Here is a 21,390-nt window from a genome sequence, read left to right on the forward strand (position 1 = left end):
TACACAAGCACACTCAACCAATGCCACATTTCCCAGCACTCTCTTCTCAATAACCCAATACACACAATTATCAATCTTTAATTGCAAATAGAACATGATATTCAGTCTTAGTGTGTGTGTGCATCGAATATTTTTCAAGGCAAAGATACGTTAAACCCACTGCAGCCTTTCACTTCGCCAGGAGAGGTCGCTGTAACTGAAGCTTCGAGAAATGAACCTATTTCCGACACAATTGTCCAAGTGGTTCGATGCTTCATTCAAAGCTTCATTTGCCCATCACTACTAGAGTCCTTATGCCCGCATTCTCCACCAGTGTAACCGGACTGGGCAGATAAAGAGGAAAGTGGTAGTGCAGCAATCACGACAGAGGCAGTGTTCAAATCCACAAAAAGGCTTTATTGCTATCAAACTAAAAAATGCCTTCCAAAGAACAAAGGCTAACGTTTTCTTACACTGGGAGCCTCCTGCCACACACAACTGACCAACTCTTTGTGCTTTGTCTCCCTTGAGGGAGTGATTAGCACCAGGTGTGTGGGTTTCCACATCTGCTCCCAATACTGCTGTTGGGAATGTAGGTGCCTCCCACTACCCTGCCTCTCAGCCCCTTACAATAGGCTTGTTTGAGACAAGCGAGACCTGCGCAGACCTGCGCAATTGCGATCAACGTCTTGCTCGTGCGTTGCATGATGGTTAGTCATTTTGTCCGACTTGCTCTGGAGGCTCGCCTACATGAGACGTTGAAATCTCGCGGGACAAAGACGCCCGCAGACTTGAGAGCGAGGCGCGGCGAGGCGGCGCAGTTTCTCTCCCCGGGCTGCGGAAGCGAAATGCTTGATGGGAAACGACTCGCTGGTATCTCGAGCTGAGCGCTCATTGGTGGGTTTTACCCCGTGCTGGAGATGAAACTCTCCATTGGCTCGGCAAAAGTGTGTTGTTGTTTTGTGTCCGTTTTACGTGGCCACTTCCATTCACATTTTTCATCATTGTTCCACAATGTTTATCATCATGACATTAATATCTATATATTTTATACTATACTTGCACTGCTTACCGTTGTCATACTTTATCTTAGCATATTCATACAACACACTGTTCATACTAGGCTAGGCTACTGTGTATATAGTGTATTCATACCCCTCACTGTTTTTTCATCATTCAATTCATTCTATATTTTATTCTGTAGATTGTGTACATTACTTTTCACTTTACTGCTTTATGCACTCCTGGTTAGAAGCTAAACTGCATTTCGTTGTCTCAGTACCTGTAATCTGTGCAATAACAATAAAGTTGAATCTAATCTTGAGCAGGAACAAATGTATTTACTTAGTACATATCTGACATTAACGATTAAACACATTTGTCCATTCTTTATCAATCAATCAATCAATGTTTATTTATATAGCCCAATATCACAAATGTTACATTTGTCTCAGTGGACTTCACAGTTTGTACAGAATATCAGTATGACAATACGACACCCTCTGTCCTTACGTTTCACATCATACAAGGAAACACTTCCAGAGAAAAACCCACAGTTTAAAGGGGAAATGGGAGAAACCTCAGGGAGAGCAACAGAGGAGGGATCCCTCTCCCAGGACGGACAGACGTGCAATAGATGCCGTGTGCATTTATAAATGCAAAACAAGTCAAGCCGACTCCGGAGGTGGCAGTATGCACCTTAAAGTTGTTTGAAATCCGCCAAAAAACCGAGAGAAGAAGAAGAAGAAGAAGAAGCCGACTCCGAGCTGTCCGACTTCAGGCGAGCTTTTTGAGACCTCCCCCGGCTGCGATCGGCTATTCTCGTCTACTTTCGAGGCGAGCCGCAGCTCGTCTCAAACAAGCCTAATATGTTACAGTGTAGGCAAAGTCAGTCTGAAAATAGAAATTAGGTTGACAATTCTGTCTGATATCGGAAAATGTTCAGCTTCATCTTATTAATTCTTTCATTCGATCATGTCTTCCCAATTTTCTTTAGGTTTTGTAAAATGTCTTGGCATATTTCTGCACAGAAACCTTTACATCTCGTGAACAAGCGCTCCGCTCCCAGCTGTGTGCATCACCTTTTATTCCTCTGTTTCCATTGTGTTCTGAGCTTCTTGCAGCGTTTTCTATTTGTTTTGGCATATTTGTGTATTTTATATTTGCAACGTTTTTGAAACTTCAGCGCGTTTATCCCAATGGCAGTGGCGAGCCGTGAGCTTTATACCTAGGCCCTCTGACCCCCACCCCTTCCTTCGAAAAAAAGACGTTATTACGTCACAGCGTATACTTCAGCGGAATATCAAAACAACGGCCCAGGGTGCAAAACGCATCAATGACAGCGACCCTCTACCACACAAAACAACACCTGGGAACCCCATTTGTGTTCTTTGACATTGAAAATGATATTGCATTGTGTTTGTTACTTTCATTGCAGTTGTATGTCTTAAGTGTAATTTGGCATGCTTTTATTTTGAAGGCAAGTTCACGCTGTTGACAGGAAGTTGTTGTTGCTATGGAAACAAGAAAAGTTTCACAGCGGGCGGAACTCGTCATAAAGTCCGCGATAATAAAACCCACCCATTTAGAGGGAAGATATGATTGGTCAATTGTACTGTCATTTGACATTACTCTCTCGTTCAGTTACTATAGCGGGCCCTCTGTGAATCGCAGAGAGGCCCGCTATAGTAACTGACATTCAAACAGAGACTGAACAGGCAGATTCGAAGGATTTATTTCTTTGGAAATGTTATTTTATTAAATCAAGTTTTTTTTCGGTAAAACTAATGAAAAATATAACAAAAATAATATTAAAAAAATATATATTTAAAATTTTTTTTTTTTTTTTTTAATGTTTTTAAATATTATTTTTTGGAATATCTTAGGCCCTCACAGAGGCTGATAGTGCCCAAGACCAGGCTCAAAACCCGAGGGCACCGAGCATTCGCAGCGGCTGGCCCTATGCTCTGAAACACTTTGCCCTTCCATGTGAGGTCGGCCCAGACCCTAGGGTTTTTTAAAACAACACTTAAAACTCACTTCTTCTCTCTGGCCTTCTAGCCTTTTCTTATCAAGCTCCACTTTTGTGGAATCAGCTTCCAGTTTGTGTTCGGGCGGCCGACAGCCTATCCGTTTTTAAGAGTACGCTTAAGACCTTCCTTTTGATAAAGCTTATAGTTGATAAAATAATCGAATAAGAGTGCATTGACGTAGACACGCTGTGCCTCTTCACCTATATTTTGGTTCTTGCTCTTTCACTTAAATCCTAAAAGCTTGGATCTTATATTTAAAACTAAGGTTATTACTACTTCTCATTCTTCTAAATCTATTCTCTCTCTACTTCTCATACTCTCTACTCCTGTAATCTATTCATTCTATTTTCTCTTTATCCAAAACCTTTCCCCTCTCTGACCTCTCGAGGTTCTATTAGAGGGTAACAGGTTGCAGAGAGGCTTTTTCCGGCCGGGGAGTGTTTAGACCGTATTCACAGCGTACCTCCTTACCTCTCACCAATTCCAATTAAGGCTCCAGTGGGGATCTTGCTCCCTGCGTGTGCCTCTCCACCTCTGTTTCTTACTTCTTACTTGCTACCCTTTTCCCTCAACCTATCCTAAGGGAGTGCATGTACGTAGATACGTTGTGCCTCTCCACCTCTGTTCCCTACTTCTTACCTAAACACATTTTTTGTGTCTATATCTACGCCGGGATCCTGAGTCGTGGCTGATCCTGTTGCTGTGGTCCTGTGTCCTGGATCCTCTATCCTGAGTTCTGGATTTGAGTCCTGGACTTCGAGTCGTGGCTGAACCTGTCACTGTGGTCCTGCCTGACTCTCATCATACTACTTCCCTGATGGCTCCCACAGGATTGTTCTTGACATCCTCGTGGATTCATCTTCTTATTATAGACACATGCATTTCCAAACATTTGGTCTACCTACGCTGTAAAATGTATTATCTTTTCAATGTACACACGGCATCTATTGCACGTCTGTCCGTCCTGGGAGAGGGATCCCTCCTCTGTTGCTCTCCCTGAGGTTTCTCCCATTTTCCCTTTAAACTGTGGGGTTTTTCTCTGGAAGTGTTTCCTTGTATGTTGACCCTCGATGTGAGGGTCTAAGGACAGAGGGTGTCGTTTTTCTCATACTGATATTCTGTACAAACTGTGCTGTTGCATTTGTTGTAAAGTGTCTTTATTGTAAAGTATTTTTTACTGTATGTACAGCACTTTGGCTCGACCAAAAATCGTTTTAAAAAATGTGCTATATAAATAAAACTTGATTTGATTTGAAACCAATTTTAATATCATGCAATAACACTAAGACGGCATTAGTTGCATTGAACTGATCTTTTTAATAAGTTGTACTTACAATTTAGTGAGAAACATGGGCTTGTGCTTCACTGAGGATCTTTGTCATTCTGACAGGGAGGCAACTGCAGTTATTACACTTCGTGTTTTGAAATATGTGTAACTCTAGTCTATTAATATAAAACCCACACTGCTCAAACTTCGTTACTTTTCCTAAAATTGGTATATTTACCTATTTATTATTATTTATTTTTTTCATTAACATAAAATAAATCTCAAGTACCCCCTGCAGTACTCCAACGTACCCCTAGGGGTCCACGTACCCCAAGGGGTCCGCGTACCCCCATTTGAGAACCACTGGTCAAATCTGTGTTAAAATAGGCAGGATGAAAGCTAGTTTTAGTAAGCATTTGCTAACGTTAGCTGTTAGCTTCTGATAACGTTAATAGAGGTTCCATTTTGATGAAAGCTAGTTATTGTTAGCATTTGCTAACGTTAGCTGTTAGCTTTTGATAATGTTAACAGAGGTTCCATTTAGATGAAAGCTAGTTATTGTTATCTTTTGATAACGTAAACAGAGGTTCCATTTAGCAACAAAATTATACTTTGGGTAATAATGTGTTTCAATGTTATCTTGTAAAATGTTGTTATTTGCTAGAAAACTTGAATAATTACAGTTGCTTAAAGGTAGGGTAGGTAAGTTTGAGAAACCGGCTCGAGATCGCTAGAATTTGAAAATACACAATCGGAGAAAATCTGCCACTTCCTTATAGAGCCCCTCCTCCAACACACACGAACGCGCACATGACCAATGAGGGCACGAGATAAGTTTGTGCACAGATGGAAGGCTGACAGGCAGGTAGGCCATCCAGTTATTTTAGCCGGGCCGGCTAAAATGATTGGTCGTACTTTTTACAGTATTACGGCTTCCACAGATGACATTTTTTAATGGATTTTTTGTCAAAGCACTTAAGATATTCATTGATATCGGGATGTTAAGAGCATTCCATGGAATATAACAAAAAGTGTATCTCGAGCCGGTTTCTCAAACTTACCTACCCCACCTTTAAAGGAAATGTTTTCAAAGCAATATAGAATAGAAATTATAGACATAACATGCTTAAACGCAATCGTGACATCTGTACTCCCCGGTGACTAGGATATACTGTACATACACAGAAAGAAATCTTCTCACTTATTACACAAACTCACTTATTTTCACTTCCTCGCCCCTACTCAGAAAGTAGTTAACAATACAATGTCATATTCTGAACCGCTTTACAACTGACGTTTCTGTAACTCTGAAAAAATAATTTAAATTAAAAATGATATACTTGAAATGTTCTAGCTTTACAAACATGGTTTAGTGCATTAACATGTAATGCAATGAGTATCTGTTGATGACTCATCCGTTACATTACTGTGGGTGTCACTAGTCATGCTCACCTCACAGTTCTTCTTTTGGTTCTTTTAAACAAACGGATAACTATTTGTATGCAAATTATTTGTATGCAAATTATTTATCAGGTTGGCACATATTCATCATAAGAAATAATAACAATTATATATAATTTTTTTTAATTTTTTTTAGCCTTTATTTATACAGGTGTAAAAATAATAACAAAGGAAACAAGATCCTGGTGCGGAATAATATCAAGACATTTAGAATAACTTTAGTCTTGTAGAAACTATCTGCACTGTAATTCAGATTGATTTCACAGGATAAAATTGTTTTTATGTTAAGCTGTTCTTTCCTGCCATGTGAAGTTTTGATGCAGGAAGCGCCAAACATCAAACACGCTTCCTCCCTCATCAATTCCTAATAAGACCTTGTGAAAGGGAGACAGGAAATCAATTAGGGTTTGTGGTTGTGTGTGTGTACCTCTATGATGAAGCGTTTGTCGTAGCTGCTGCCACTCTCTGATATCAGCTCGTATTTTAACCCTCGCCGTTTCTCGTTCAGCTCCATCACAGGGTTTTTCCCCCCCGCCGTCAGGATGGGACCTGGAGCTCTGGACTGCAGGCGGACGGAGGCAGAAAAGAGGGTCAGCACAAACATCTGTTAGATATTCCTAAATGTTTTTAACTACAGTTAAAATCTGTCTCTGTCTATCTGACAGAGAATAACTGACAAAACAATACAAATAATATCAAAAATTATTTAGATATATTGTGTGCAAGTATTTGTATAAGTATACATTTTGGGACTTTTGCAGTGTGTTTTCAGTTTCAGTGATCCCTTGTGGACAAAGTATATGAATAATAGTAGCAGAGATACTAAATGAGATAAAACTTATAATTAATTGTGCAGTGCTAGCAAAAACCATGCAGCTTTTTCACATGCCATACAAATGTTATTTTGACACATTCTAAAAATGCCTGTGTATTTGAAAGTTTCAGCACACTCAGATCCCTCATTAGCCTTGAAGTTGGAAATATTGGGTATGCCTTGACAGCTGACATGTACCATTATTGCTCTACCTCTATAAGAACAACAGATGGAAGAAGAAACTAAAACAAATGCTGAAAGAGAGGCAGGTGACTGCAGATTTTGTTTGGCAAGATGACACTTCAAACTTAAGAGTTAAGAATTTGTAATAAACATCACTGATGACAGGGCTGCACATTTAATCTAAGTTGCAAATTGGACTAATGAAATAACCAAGTAGCAGTATATACAATAGTAAGTAAAGGCAAAATATCTGGATGAAGTATTGTGCAGCTGCAGTCACGACCTACAACAAATATTGTATAGACTTAACGAAGATTCCTTGTTAGGTACTGTTATGGCAGAATCCTTATTACAGCGTATTTCTGGCTTATTCATTAAGATCACATGGTATCATCTGTGTTACTGAGTTAGGTCACACAGAGTTAGAGAGACAATGGTCGTTTTGAATTATCAATAGATGTATTCATTTTAAGTGAGCTGACACCGAGGTTAGAGGAAGTTCAGAGAAGGCCTCAGGTTATAAAAACAGTTAACCTTTGTTAGTTTATTACTCCTAAAGATGTCATGAGCTAGATGAACTTTCGACATCTGCAACATATATAAGTGTGGCATTCAGAGGGAAAAACATGTGATGTTGTGTGTTAGTTAATGTAACGGAAATGAGGGTACGTCATTGTAGAAGTCCTATATATGTCTCTGGGTGGGAGCATTGCTGTAGGACTGCTTGAGAGCAGAGGTAATGTTTTCCTCGTTATTATTGATAATAATTGATCAACTATATCTGTGTTTGTGTTTTATTTGATTCCTCTCCGTTTCATTCTTTCCTGTTGTGAGTGCTAAATCGCCACAACAGCACAGATCCTCCCAAAAAGAAAATCAAACTATTATTATTTTATTTTTAATGAGATTATTGCAGTATCTAGTATTGGTAAAAAGAATCCTAATGCAATATTAGTCTAAATAATAGCACTACGTTTTTTTTCTTCTAAATCTTGCAACCCTATATCACATCAGTAGTTGGTGAAACTGTCTGTCTGTGAAGCGCCCTAATACCCATGTGTACTTGTTAATAATCCTACTGTGTGTGTGTGTGTGTGTGTGTGTGTGTGTGTGTGTGTGTGTGTGTGTGTGTGTGTGTGTGTGTGTGTGTGTGTGTGTGTGTGTGTGTGTGTGTGTGTGTGTGTGTGTGTGTGTGTGTGTGTGTGTGTGTGTGTGTGCTCCCCACCTCCTGTGTGTCTGTGGAGGAGGTGATGGAGGTGGAGCTGGAGGTGGTGGACATCCTGTCGATCTTGCCTTCGCCATCTGACTTCTCGTCGGCGCTCAGCGAGTCCACGTCTCCGTCGCCGCCGAGCACAAAGCCCAGAGCCTGCAGCGCCTGAGGAGGAAACACGGCGCTAATTATTCATCACCTCCAGTAAATAGTCTGTCTCTACTGCATTAGACAGTCATCTAATTATAGGATAACTGGTTCCTTAATGTCCCAACACATACACATCCAGTGTCTATGAACAGCCCTTGAGCAAGGCGCTGAACACTGACACTGGCCATCTTCATCATCATTGCCTACATGCCATACCTTAGGGGCTCTATAGCATTTAGCTACATTACAGCTCCCATCATGCTTTAGCAGGACCAAATGAGTTCTTTCACACACATTCCTGCTGTATACAGAATATGATGTACTTCCTAATCATTGTCGTAAACAGTTGTTGACATAAAAGCAATCAATACACTGTACTTAAAAACAAAATACAAAATAATGCAATATGTTCTGTTTGACATAAACATAATTGTGGGTTTCTAAGTATACTGTTTTAGAAATTGGAACTGAATTTGTTTTTTTTTACATTTATGAGCCACTCTTTCATTTCCCTTGTGCACTGCCTTGAATGCAGTGGATGGAATATTACTCAAGTTTACAGATATGTTAAAGCTCTGCAGCTTTACTTAAGTCCATTGATAATGAGCTACATTTCAAGATAATACTAACCATCTTATTTTGGTGTATTAACATCCACATTTTAGCAGTTTACACAAATTACAGATAAGGTTAATGGGAATGTCATTAGCTTTAGAGATGTTTAGCGGATACCTTTTTTACAAACTGAAATAGAGTGGTGCAGTGATGTGGTATTATTGTAGGCCAACCCGGAAGTTAGCATCGCAAGTGTTCCCTCGACCAAGTTAGCATCGCAAGGGTTCCCTCGACCAAGTTAGCATCGCAAGGGTTCCCTCGACCAAGTTAGCATCGCAAGGGTTCCCTCGACCAAGTTAGCATCGCAAGGGTTCCCTCGACCAAATCCAATGGGATTTTCCCAAAATAAAAATAAGCTCTGTGGCCAACACACATCAATGACACCAGGATAATCTCCACATATTGACACCACTTTTTAACTTTTGAAGCATAAATGCAATTGCCAGAAGTAAAAAGCTAAAGCTAGGCTATAAAGAACTACATCACGGTGGCATGGCCGCGCATCACTGCCGCGCATCACTGCCGCGCATCACTGCCGCGCATCACTGCCACGCATCACTGCCGCTAAGTTAAAGGCGAACTGATGTCAGCATGATGACCTTTTGTAGTTACTTTCAGTCACTTGTTAGCAACCGCCGTTTTTATGATATATAAAACCTTCAGATATTCAAGAGTGTGGTATTAACTGACATATTTTATATTGAGCAGAAAACGTGAGAATTTCTTGAGCTTGTGTTGTCAAAAGAGCTTGTTTCAGGCTTCTATCCATCAACACGTTAAAAAAACTGTAGACTTCTAGACGAGAGAACCCGTAGTGGGAAAATGCTAAGTTATTTCCTGGTTTTGGGACTCGTTTCTGCACACCACTCTATAGAGACCTAACAATGCTGCTGGGTGAGAGTTTAAGGATCTTCAAATTGTATCTAATGTCAAGTATGTAGCTGTTGAAATATTTTACTCAAAACCACAAACGTTAACACCATGGTGGAGCTAAATGAACAGCTGGAATCATCCTCTGGGGATCATGACTGTACAAAAATATTTGTTTAACCCAATGTGTTGGACTACATTTAAAAGTCTGAATGCTATGAACTATGACACTTGAGCTCATGGACATTATCTTCCCACAATGCAATGCACAAAAGAGATGGAGGAGCTACACATCATTCTAATACATTTTTAATGGTGGGGAAACGGCTCCAGAAAGATCTTGGAGAACAAACAAACAAAACTTAAAGTATTACATTTAGCTCTCTGCTTGTGAGTTTGATTGATGTCATTTCACGTTATTAGTAAAGTATATTTCATTCCTGCACATTATAAAACATGTGTTGAACGTGCAGAATACCTTGAGGGCCACTTGGAGCTTGGCCGTCCTCTTGGAGTTGCCGGAGGCCTGGTAGGTGGTCCCCTGGATGTCCACAGACATGGTGAAGACCGGGGCATGCACTGGGCCGGACTGAGAGAGCAGGCGGTACTGCAGGCCCGGGTGGATCTGGTTGAGACGCATGAGAGCGTTCATGGGGTGGTTAGGATCCGTCATCCTCCAGTCCAGGACTAAAGGAAGAGAGATGCATGGGTTATCTTCCAAACATTTTGGTTAATATGACCCTAAAATGTAATTAGAACACACAACAGCAGAAACTATGAAGAACATTTGGAAACCTTAATCTGGAAATTGAACACAAATTAATGACATTACCAAGTTGACCCAAAGTTCCTCCCGTAATTCATGTTCAGATTTGTACTATTAAATGATTGGTAGCAAAAAAGCCAAGGAAACGGAGGAATCTGCAGAAGCTATAGTACATACACGTAAAGGTGTTTTTAGGCATCAAATGTATGATTCTTTTAAATCAACTCAACAACTGCATGCAAGAATTTAAAGGATAATGATAATCAATAATGTTTCAAGTTCAATTTCGACCCAAACAGTCTCCTCAGAGTGATATTCTAGCATGTTGCACGAAGCAATATTTACTGACCATTTCTTTTTTTCAAAGAGGGATACTGATGTGTTTAGAATTTTAAGCTGCCATTTTATCAGGATGTATTTTTCTACTGTTCAAGGCGACCGTTGATTTCCATTCACTTCTGTTCTGTTTGAAACTCAATGTGCAAACTTGAAATGTTCTTGAGGTTTGCAGTTCTTTCAAACTGAATTGTTAAAAGCAGGTTGAATAAATCTGATTCATGAGAAACCAATAAACATCAGTTTCTCCAGGATACCAATATACAAGCATTTTTACAGAAAATAATATATTTTAACCCAATGATATTTAGGTGTAAAATGGGCAGATTTCTTTATTTTTGTCAAGCAGAAAAATAAGATAAATCCTCAAGTCTCAAGATCACGTCAGTGTAGCAGCAGAGATATTTTGTTACTAAAATTGCCAGTAATGCCTGTCAAGGTAAAAAGAGACATGCAGGATAACATTTTAAAAAGGACATATTCATATTTGTATTTTGTTCCTCAACTGTGAAATGTTTACATGCTTTAATGTTCAGAAAGGTCTTTATTTTTCCCATACTGCCTGTGATGCAGCACCTCTTTTCACCCTCTGTCTGAAACCAGAGCCCAGTCCAGGGGGGAGTGTGTGGTTGAAACTCCCTCTGAAAAGGGAACTTTTGGATTTTAACCTTTGCAGCATGCACAAAACATATTAGATTACATTACATTACATTACATTACATGATACTTGTTAGACGCTTTTATCCAAAGCGACTTACATACTCAATACTGTGGGCAATCCCCACAGGAGCAATTAGGGGTGAAGTGTCTTGCCCAGGGACACAACGACATGCTGACTGCCGTGGGGTTTGAACCTGTGACCCCCTGATCCGAACACCTACGCACAACCCACTGCGCCACACGCCTCCTACATATAAACACACTAAAGGAAAAACCCAATAAGCATAACATGTGCCTCTTTAATATTGAATTGCTTCGCTATAGATTTGTGATGTTTAGTTACACAGTTTCTTGTTCATGTACAATACAAATTGGTAAATATTAATGTGAGTCTTTTCACTTATACAATCTGTCCCTAATATTGACACGGTTACAATGTGATAATGACACAAATGAATGCAGACTTAATGGTCACTAACTGTAAACAAGTTTCCTGATTCTGCAGATAGATTTAAACGCTGCAGAAAAAGTATTCTAAAATTCTAAAGTAAGTAATAAAAGTTTAAAAAATATATAATCTTATTTCTTACAAACAGTTTATCACCATTGCTAAATAACAAGCTACTATTAGATTGCAGTACAAAGGTTGCAAAACCTTTAGTATGGTTATTTGAATCCTATGATGCAAAAGAAGGTTTTAATGAAGCGTCCTGAAAAACCTCCAACACTGAATTTAAGAGCAAAGATAATATCGACACTAAAATACAGGCTGAGCTCTTGTGCACGACCTCCATCAATGATCAATGAAATATGAGTTAAATGTAATAAAACAGAGCGCCCTCACGGTTAATATGCAGCTGATGAGAGGATACTTCACACACCTCCACACACACCTCCTCTCTGCCGTGACACTTCGGTGACATCTTGTTAGAACAAAAGTTCTGGCAGTCTCCATAACAAATGCTGTTATTCCCTTGAGCTGTATGGAAACATTGGCAGGTGTGCGTTCAAGATTTGCTTTACACTCCTCTGTAAACACTTGAGAAGAACCAACATAAGGATGGTATTAAAAGGAAAGCTAACCCTGCTACCCTGAAATATTCGTGTCGTCTCCAGAAAAATATCACTGGCATACTGCACCCGGTAAACTTTATTTTTGCTTTCAGAGCAATGCTGAGGGGTCAGATGTTCCAGACGTTCCTGCTGTCGTTAATGCACATCAGACCTTCCTTTCAAAGCTTATTTTTGATATTTTTCCCTACAGGTCTTTGACTATCCTTTGTGATTATTTTTACAGATGCATGACACGTTGATGTTGCAGCTGCAGCAGCTAATGTTATTTAACCGCACACAACACCTTCATATTTACAAATCATAACAGATATACAGGCAGCCCTGAGCAAAAAGCTGTCCTTATTATAATGTGACTCCAAAAAGAGATAAACAAAAATAAAAGGCTTAATAAAAAAGGGCTTTCCCAATCAGTCAGTTAATGTCTTTTCTTTGTTTTGTAAAACACTGAAGACATATTTTTGCAGTTTGGCCAGAGCCCAGTCTGCACTGATTGGTCAGCTGGCCGACTCTGTTGTGATTGATCAACAGCTTAGAAATGTACCGCCCCTTAGACTATCACATACAATGTAGTGAGAAGCCAGCCAATTGAAGCGCAACCGTTACATAATGATGTCACTATATTACGGAAGTTAACAAAGGAGTCCAATGGAGGCTTTTCAGGAAGAGGGGGGGGGGGGGGGGGGGGGAGTGTGTGGGAAGAAACTTCCTTTGGAGGTAACACAGGGATTTTTGCCTTTGCAGTCCATTTACATGCACAAAAACCTATAGAACACACACTACAGGAAACAGCATAATAGGGCATCCTTAACCTAAAACATCAGTCTTAATTTCCTTATATCTAAAAAGTGTGATTATTTGAGTATATCTTTTTAAAGATACCATTGTGATCATTTCCATATGGCCGACCACAGATGTACCCTTCTGTAAAACTAGTGTCACACAGAATACTTACAGCAGCTTCTACACACACTTGTCTTTTGTCATGCAGTCAGTGAGTAATGAGTTGGAGGGTCTGACAGCCACTAAAGACTCAAGTGTGTTTCGGTATGAATATGGATGGGGACGCTGTGTGAGGAGACGGATGTGCTGATGGACAGGTGCTGTGAGGAAGAGAGGGGGAGGTGTTAATGCTCTGTGTGTGTTTGGCGTGGTGGGAGGCGGTGAGATAATTGCGTGGCAGCAGTCTGCAGTTTTAATCCCTCGGTATCTGTGCCTCCCGTCACTCGCTTTGAACTGAAAACGGAGGAGAGTTCCAGGGGACGATCGTCCCACAGAGGGAGATTTAATTACACCGACACACAGGAGGGAGGAGGGGAGGAAGAGGAGCACGTAGCCTTTTACTTATTTTTTTAAGGCGCGTCTTTAAATCTGCATGAATGGTTCATTTTCTGTCTTGGTGCATCTTGTTTGGAACAAGTGAGCTCCAGAAATGGAGAGCCTAAGCTGACCTCTTTAAAGCTTGAAGCCTATAGTTAGGGCTGGCTAGGCTTGCTTTGAACCGACTCCATTTATTTATGCTGGGAGGTGTGTGGCGCAGTGGATAGAGCCTTGGTGTTCAAACCCCACTGCAGTCAACATGTCGTTGTGTCCCTGGGCAAGACACTTCACTCCAAATTGCTCCTGTGGAGATTGTCCACAGTATTGAGTATGTAAGTCGCTTTGGATAAAAGCGTCTAATAAGTAACATGTAATGTAATGTAATGCTGCTCTAAGCATAAACTGTCGAGGGTACTTTCACCTTTCTTCCTGCCTTTCTCTCATGTCCTCTATATCTTAATGCACTCATTTCCCAAAAATGCATATTTCTAACGCAGCATCCAGGGAGTCATCTCCAGAGTTTTGTGTCTCTCACCTGGCAGGTTGCCAGTATAACATTTTAAGACTGGATCTTGAGTTCTGAAGCCAGGCGCAAATACAAAGGGAACCAAGTAATGACGGCAACAAGTTCACCAGCTGATCCACTGATCAGGATCAGGTTGGAAGCTATACAGAACTAGAAAATGCATTTCCTGCTGAAAATGCGTGCGAATGCTGTAAACTGTCTACATTTGTTGCTGAATTTAGCTGAAAATGCAGAAAAAGCTGAATATTTTATTAGTTGAATGGTCTCTGTAGCTGCTTTTAGCTATACAAATCAAGTAAGTGTGTTGCTGAACGTAGCGCAGAAAAGTGAAATGATTTTAATCAAAATTGTTACAGCTCAAATGCATTGCAATGACTTTGTTGAAAACTTGAAAGTGAAATGTTAAACTGGAAGAGTAGGAAGAATAGTGAAGAAGCTTAATATTTAAAAGAAAAGGTTTAAAAAAGGTATAAACAACAAAATGTATAGCCTCAATGTCCTGAAATAGCTGAATAATTTAATAGTTGAATGGTTTCTGTAGCTGAAAATAGGCTGAAGGAGTTAGATATTAAATGTAAGTAGTAGTGAATGAATGTTATCAAACACCTCTGTGTGTATGCCCAGAGATCAAAGGTTACCATGGTGACGACATTATCAAACACCTGTGTACGTGAGCCCAGAGATCAAAGTTTTCCATGGAGATGTGCTGTGAAAGGAGAGCCTTTCCATTGTTCTGAATGAGAGATAAACCTCTTACATTTCTAACTATAGTTTAAAAACTGTAGCTAATATCGGTAAAATGTCAACGCGTGCAGCATCTCAGGACCCTGACGAGCGTCTGAGTCTGCTGTTTGTGTACTTTTGGGTCAATAATGTGCCATTTTTGGCAGATTTACTAAAGGTGTGCAGCTGCTGCTCTGACGAAAGATCAGGCTGAATTTACAATGGGCCTTAATGGAGACATGTTGAAAGTTTTTGTCACTTCATGCCCTCAAGAGGCATTTTGCTTAATTTTTATTTTATTTTTCAACGTAAGAGAGGTTTTCCTACAATTCAAGCACAGAATTATGTCCAAGGAGTGTAGAGTTTGGGAATTATGGCAGGTTTAAAAAAAGAATTGGGCGAATTTCAAGCTCTCCTCCACTCTGTTTTGAGATCAAAGCACTCTAGACTTAACGAGCTGCGCAATACACACTAATGTTAAAATCTGAAGAAAGCCTCTTTACCAAGCTCCAAACTAAGTTAAATATCTCAAAAAGTGTAAAAGATATGAAGAATCCGAAGAAAACTTTTATAGCTGAAGGTCTTGTGATCATTTTAAAGTTGGAGTGAAGTCTCTAGCTGAAAGTATGTGGAGGGAGTAGCATTTGGCATTTGAAGGTTCCTCCCATTGAGTTACATGTTAAAAAATAGTTTAAAAAGCTGAATATTTCAAAAAGTACAACATATTTTGAAAAAGTTGAAAGTTTCCCATCATGTGCTGAAAAGGCTGAATATTTTTATATTCAAATGGTTTTTGTAGCTGAAAGTAGGCTGAAGTTATTCGACGGCAATATATTGGTTGAAATAAGTTGAAGAATAAAGATTTGAAGAACTATAGTGGAATGCTGTAAACAGCATTCGCACTAATTCAAATCAAGGTGATTTTAAAATGAATGCAGTACCGAAAGTATATTTATTAAAGTGGCCCTATTATACTTTTTGGGGTTCTCCCTTTCCTGTAGTATGTTATATAGGTTTGTGTGCATTTAAATGGTCTGCAAAGTTCAAAATCCCAAAGTTTCCTTCAGGGGGAGTTTCTCTCCCATATTCACATTGAACTCCTTTGTTTACATCTGCTATTATTGGCTAGCACTCTAACACATTGTGCGTAATAGGCTAAGTGGCGGGACATCTCTAAGCGGTTGACCAATCTCAACAGCGGCCAGCTAACCTTTTATACTCTTTTATTTTGGTTTACTCATATGACTCTTAAACCATCATCACCCTAAAAAAGGGAAAAAAAGTGGATTTTTTTGTTTTGTATACATTTAATTAATGGTGCTGTAAGTTTGTTGCAATTTTGATGTTAATACTTTGTTAGATAAAGACAAGTTGTGAATTTTGGATATGATTACATTAATCATTTTTCAATAAATATAGACTTTACAACACTCTGGAGCACACACACTCCTATGCAGCCAGCACTGGAATATAATTGTATAAATAGTTTAATACTAATAGTATTATTAGCATTCTAATCATTTTCTTCAACTGTGCAGAAAAATCGCCTATAAACAAAATGAATTAAAGCTGAGCAGTATTTGAATGTCAAAGTTATGAATAAGGCATCCAACTACCTGCCTATTAAAAATATATTGGCTTCTGCTACTAATATACTAGACGGGCATACAATTTGAGCAGAACAGTCGACGTATCGTTGCTGCTTTACTTAACATGATGCATGACCGTAGGTATAAATAATTGGACTTTTGCTGCAGTTGTAGTGGAATCTATAATGATCATAGGAATACAGCTACTGTAGCTGTTCTGTGACATCTCGTTACTGCTCCTATTTACATTAGCATAGCAGAAAGCCATGACAGATGTGTTCCCAAATCATTACTGGAGCCCAAAATAGAGGGGAATCAAACACACACTCAGCTATCACAACCAGCTCAACTCACAGCACCCAGACAAACACTGCATGCAATCGTTGTTCAGATCATTATAAAATAATGTGTGACAGACAGGATCAATGTCAGCCACACTTGTATATATAGCAGCAATGGTATAGACATGTGTGTGAATAGCCAAAAATAGTGCCATTATGGATCCATGGGAATGCAAAATTCAAACCTAAGCAATGCAAAATACTGCAAGGGAACACACACTATGTTTTTAGTGGCAAAATGGTGGTACTACATATCAGTGCCAGTCTGTGATGTAATTTGATCTGAAAAACTTCCATTGCGAGACGTGTGTTTATCTTTTGTTTTTACGCAAATAAACCAGTAAGTCCTGGTACCAATACATGCCAGGACTAACATAACACCTGAATAGCTCTTATTTGAATCATTAAGGACTAAAAGTTGTACATTTGCTAAAAGCAGAGTCCAGCATTATTTTCCCTCTCCAATAATCTGACTGAGACATTACTGGCCGTGACTCAGCGGATTGGAGGCGGGGCTTAAGAAAAAGTGTGCATGCTCTATTGGTCCTTTTCAAGAGTCAAGCCATTTTGGAGTCATGAGCCACTGAGTAACTTTCATAGGAGTAAAATAAGTCCAGCCTCCAACTGTGTTCAGTTCTCACATTCACACATACATACATGGGTGTTAAACAACAGGACATTTGTAAGAAAAGAAAGACGCCAAAGTGTCCAGGGAAGCAGTTGACGTTATCTAGACATTTAAGTGACATAAAATCAATGTTTAAACATTGATAACTTTAACTCAGGGTATGGCAGGAGCCGCCAAAAAAAGGTAGTAATGCTGAAATGTAGCTGTAGAAACAATCTGATGTAAATGTCTTTAAATCATGATACCCACACTCTATTACAATGGGAGTCACAGTTCAACATGTGCAGGATTTCATTTTTACACTAAATTACATAACTTAGATAACTACATACTAATGCTATATTGCTACTATATTCTTCATTGTATTTTTACATATTAATATTATATGATCATGGTATTCTCTTTCATTTATACGATGAGGTATATATTTTGGAAATAATTGTATTCCCTACAGCAGTGGTTCTCAACTGGTGGGTCGCGACCCAAAAGTGGGTCGCGGACCCGTTTCGAGTGGGTCGCGGATGTGTGAGTGAAGAAAAAAAAGTTGAAAAAAAAAAATTGGAATTTTTTTTTTTTTTTTTTTTGGGGGAAAAAGTCAAACTTTTATTTTGAAGGCCCGATTTTCTTCTCAGAGTGTACCAGAATGCGTAGTTTATGTTAGTATTTCTAAAAATCTCCTGGGGGAGAATCCCCCCAGACCCCCCTGCTGGGGTTGGGTTTCAGCATGTGAGCCTTTTTATATAGTTCAGCTTTGATTCCATCATCTCATTAAACCTTTTTTAAAAGCATACTTTAGTTCTGTGAAGGGATATAAGGGATATATGCACTGTACTTCACTTGTATTAATATTGTATGCTCAAAAGCGTATATATTACAGCACGATCTTTTGTTGAATAGATTTGAGTGGTTCAAAATGTTGGGTCGCGATGTATTGACCAAGTAAAAAGTGGGTCCCGAGGCCTGACCAGTTGAGAACCACTGCCCTACAGTATACTACAGTTATTTTATAAAACTTTATTTACACTTGAATACAATATTGCATAAACTTTTCACATTATTCATAACTTTGTTGTATATAGTTCACATTAAGCTACCAGAAGTGCACAATTCAACCTTTTTTGCACTAGTATAAAACAACGTTTTAAATGAGTTTAATTTAGAAAAAAGCGTGAAAACGTGAATATTCAAAAGCAAGTTCTGGAGTTTTAACAAGTGTACTTTTGGATTACTTTCCACGCAGATTTGTGGACGTTTGTTTGTGAAGGGCAGCTGGGATAGTGATGTCCTCAGTCACACTGAATTTAAACAAGTGTGTTTCATGTGCGTGTGTTCAGATCTGAGTCAAACCGTTGCTAGGACGGCCAAATCTGAAGACAATCCACAATAACAAACCTTCATCAGTCTCTTTTGTGCATATTTTAATGTTTATATTGTTTGTAGCGTTTTTTAATGTCACCTCTCTTATTTCTTTAATTTATTATTTGCATTCAAATAAATACAGCCTTTTAGAGTATACATTTGTTATGCTTTAACAAGTCAATGTGCCCCTTAGGGAATAAGTCTTATCTAAACTTATTTCTGGGGCTGTCAAAGTTAAAGCGTTGTAGATTGCAATTAATTGGGAAACCTTGATGCGTATAAAAAATGTACACAAATTAATCATATCACAAAGTTTGACCCCAACTTCCTTTTGTTTTTCCAGAGTGGAGGTTTACCATGAATTGCATGGCAGTGAGAAGGCAAAGAAAGCGGAACCGGAAAAAGCTACATGTATTGAACTGACTGACCACTGGACATCAGTAAGAACCAGCACTACCTCGGTATAACTGCACACCTGAACTGGTGAAAACGGAGGAAATGCATTTTGCTGAAGCATGTGCTATAGCTTGTTTATTGAAGATAGAGTACAGGGTCACCACTGTAGGAACAGATAGTGCCTTCAGTGTGATAGCGGCAGCAAGACTACTACCATCAGAGCATATAACCTGTGTTACGCACATTATGCAGAGGGCCATCACTGAGGGCCATAATTGGGGTAATTACTAAAAAAACGTAATGCATAACACATTACTAGTTACTTTATAAAAGAGTAATGCCTTACTTTACTCAATTTCTCACTGATGAAAGTAATTAGTTACAATACTAGTCACTTTACTAGTCACCTGCGATGCACCATAAATCAAATGACAAATGCTCTTTGTTTGAACATCAGCCTTAAAAAAACCTCCCAGAAAAACTCTCAATTCTTTGTCAACAAAACTTAAAATATGTTTTCCTTTCAACCATCTAGTGCAAATATGAATGCCGTGCTTAGTAACTGAAATGTGATTACTGCTGTTATCAACAGCGACGTGTTACATTACTGCGTAACAGACATGTAATCTGATTACAGCAACACATTACTTTGTAGCGTGGTAACCCCAACACTGCTGAGGGCACAGCACGCAGATCTGATGAAGATGTCTGATGAAGACCTGGATGGCGCTGATGGACAGTTTTGACGTTGACATGACATTAAGACACTGACACACAGACTCCTGATAACCTGTGAATGCGTCTTTCAGCTCCATTTCCCCTTTTCCTCTCTATCGCAGCTACTCGGAAATCTGATAACGCCACACAATTTTCTGCTTGGAGGAAACATTTCACTTAAAATGCCACAGCTCCTTGCAGAATTTTAACAGCTTTTTGAACCGGTTTCATGCAGCTGGGTGATACGGTGAATGATGCCTCTTAGGATACAGTAAGCTGTTGACAATTCACTGCACTAAAGTGGATTGCTAATATGATCTTGAGGAGATATCAGCTCCGACTGCTGAATTTCAAACGGCGGCCTACAATGGGCCACATCCAGGCCGAGCCGGGGTACTTTGTCTCCTCTGAAGCGGAGATTGAAGTGCATACCGTCTGACAGCCGCTCTGATCCTCACACAGAGAGCGTCCGGATCTCTGAGAAAAGCTTAGCCTCACCTCTTTCTGCTCCACTGACTCTCACTTTTACACCTTTTACACAACGCCTGTCAGAAGGCACTTTGTTTACAGGACTGTACTTAACAGCTGTGCCAGATACAAACAGTGAAAACAGGGCTTTGTGTCTTTGTCATTAGCTACAACTGAGCGACAATCTCTTCAATCAATATCCACTTATCTGCTGTTAACAGACAAACGCTAAGCTTTATTCTGGGGAGTCAAAATGAGCAAGACAGCTTTCTAATAAACTGAAGGCCTGATACCCTTTATGGCATGGTATGTATGGTCTGGTTATAGGATCCCTGCCCTTTTAGATTTATTTTCCAAAAAGTGAGAGAAACTCCCTCTGGAGGGAACTTCGGGATTTTAGCCAAAACTTATATAACACTACAGGATAGGGAAAACCCCAAAAGCATACTGTAATGGGGCCCCTTTAAGAAAAGTTATATAAATTAATAATGCTACATGATAAAAATAAGGCTTCAAATAGACACTGTGAACGCTATCAGCAGACATGGATTCCAGTGTTTGATTATTGGCCAACGCATTTATTAGGCGGTCTTTGGTTATTATTATTTTTCACTAGTCCCCTGTGGTGTGTGCTGTGTGTTTACGAGTTGGGAGAAAGAGAATTAAAATCATGTGAGCAGAATGTCCCTTTTTTACACCGGTGAGTGGATGCTCAAAGTCACCTTTCATCCTTTTGATGAAGTCTCTGTCATCTGACCCGACGTCCTCCCGGTGCCTCTTCTGACAGCCGCCTGTGGAGCGCAAACACACACACTGATCACCTGGAACATCACAAAGACACTCATGTCAGCAACAACACATTGTTATTGTAATTATCTTTTTCCAGAGGGAATACAAACAGAATAGTAC

At 39.4% G+C, this 21,390-nt stretch overlaps 1 protein-coding gene across 1 annotated transcript in view; it reads right to left on the reverse strand.

Annotated features, from left to right (window-relative positions):
• The window catches only part of LOC117472391 (spermatid perinuclear RNA-binding protein-like), a 102,739-nt gene that overhangs the window by 11,452 nt on the left and 69,897 nt on the right, over positions 1–21,390 (reverse strand). Inside the window, exons 11-14 of the mRNA XM_034117545.1 lie at positions 21,204–21,272; positions 10,060–10,268; positions 7,962–8,111; positions 6,167–6,301 (exon numbers count right to left, since the gene is read on the reverse strand). Coding sequence (XP_033973436.1) covers positions 6,167–6,301; positions 7,962–8,111; positions 10,060–10,268; positions 21,204–21,272 — 563 coding nt within the window. The remainder of the gene's footprint in view (positions 1–6,166; positions 6,302–7,961; positions 8,112–10,059; positions 10,269–21,203; positions 21,273–21,390) is intronic.

Source organism: Trematomus bernacchii, unplaced genomic scaffold (assembly GCF_902827165.1).
Source record: "Trematomus bernacchii unplaced genomic scaffold, fTreBer1.1, whole genome shotgun sequence".
Taxonomy (NCBI): domain Eukaryota; kingdom Metazoa; phylum Chordata; class Actinopteri; order Perciformes; family Nototheniidae; genus Trematomus; species Trematomus bernacchii.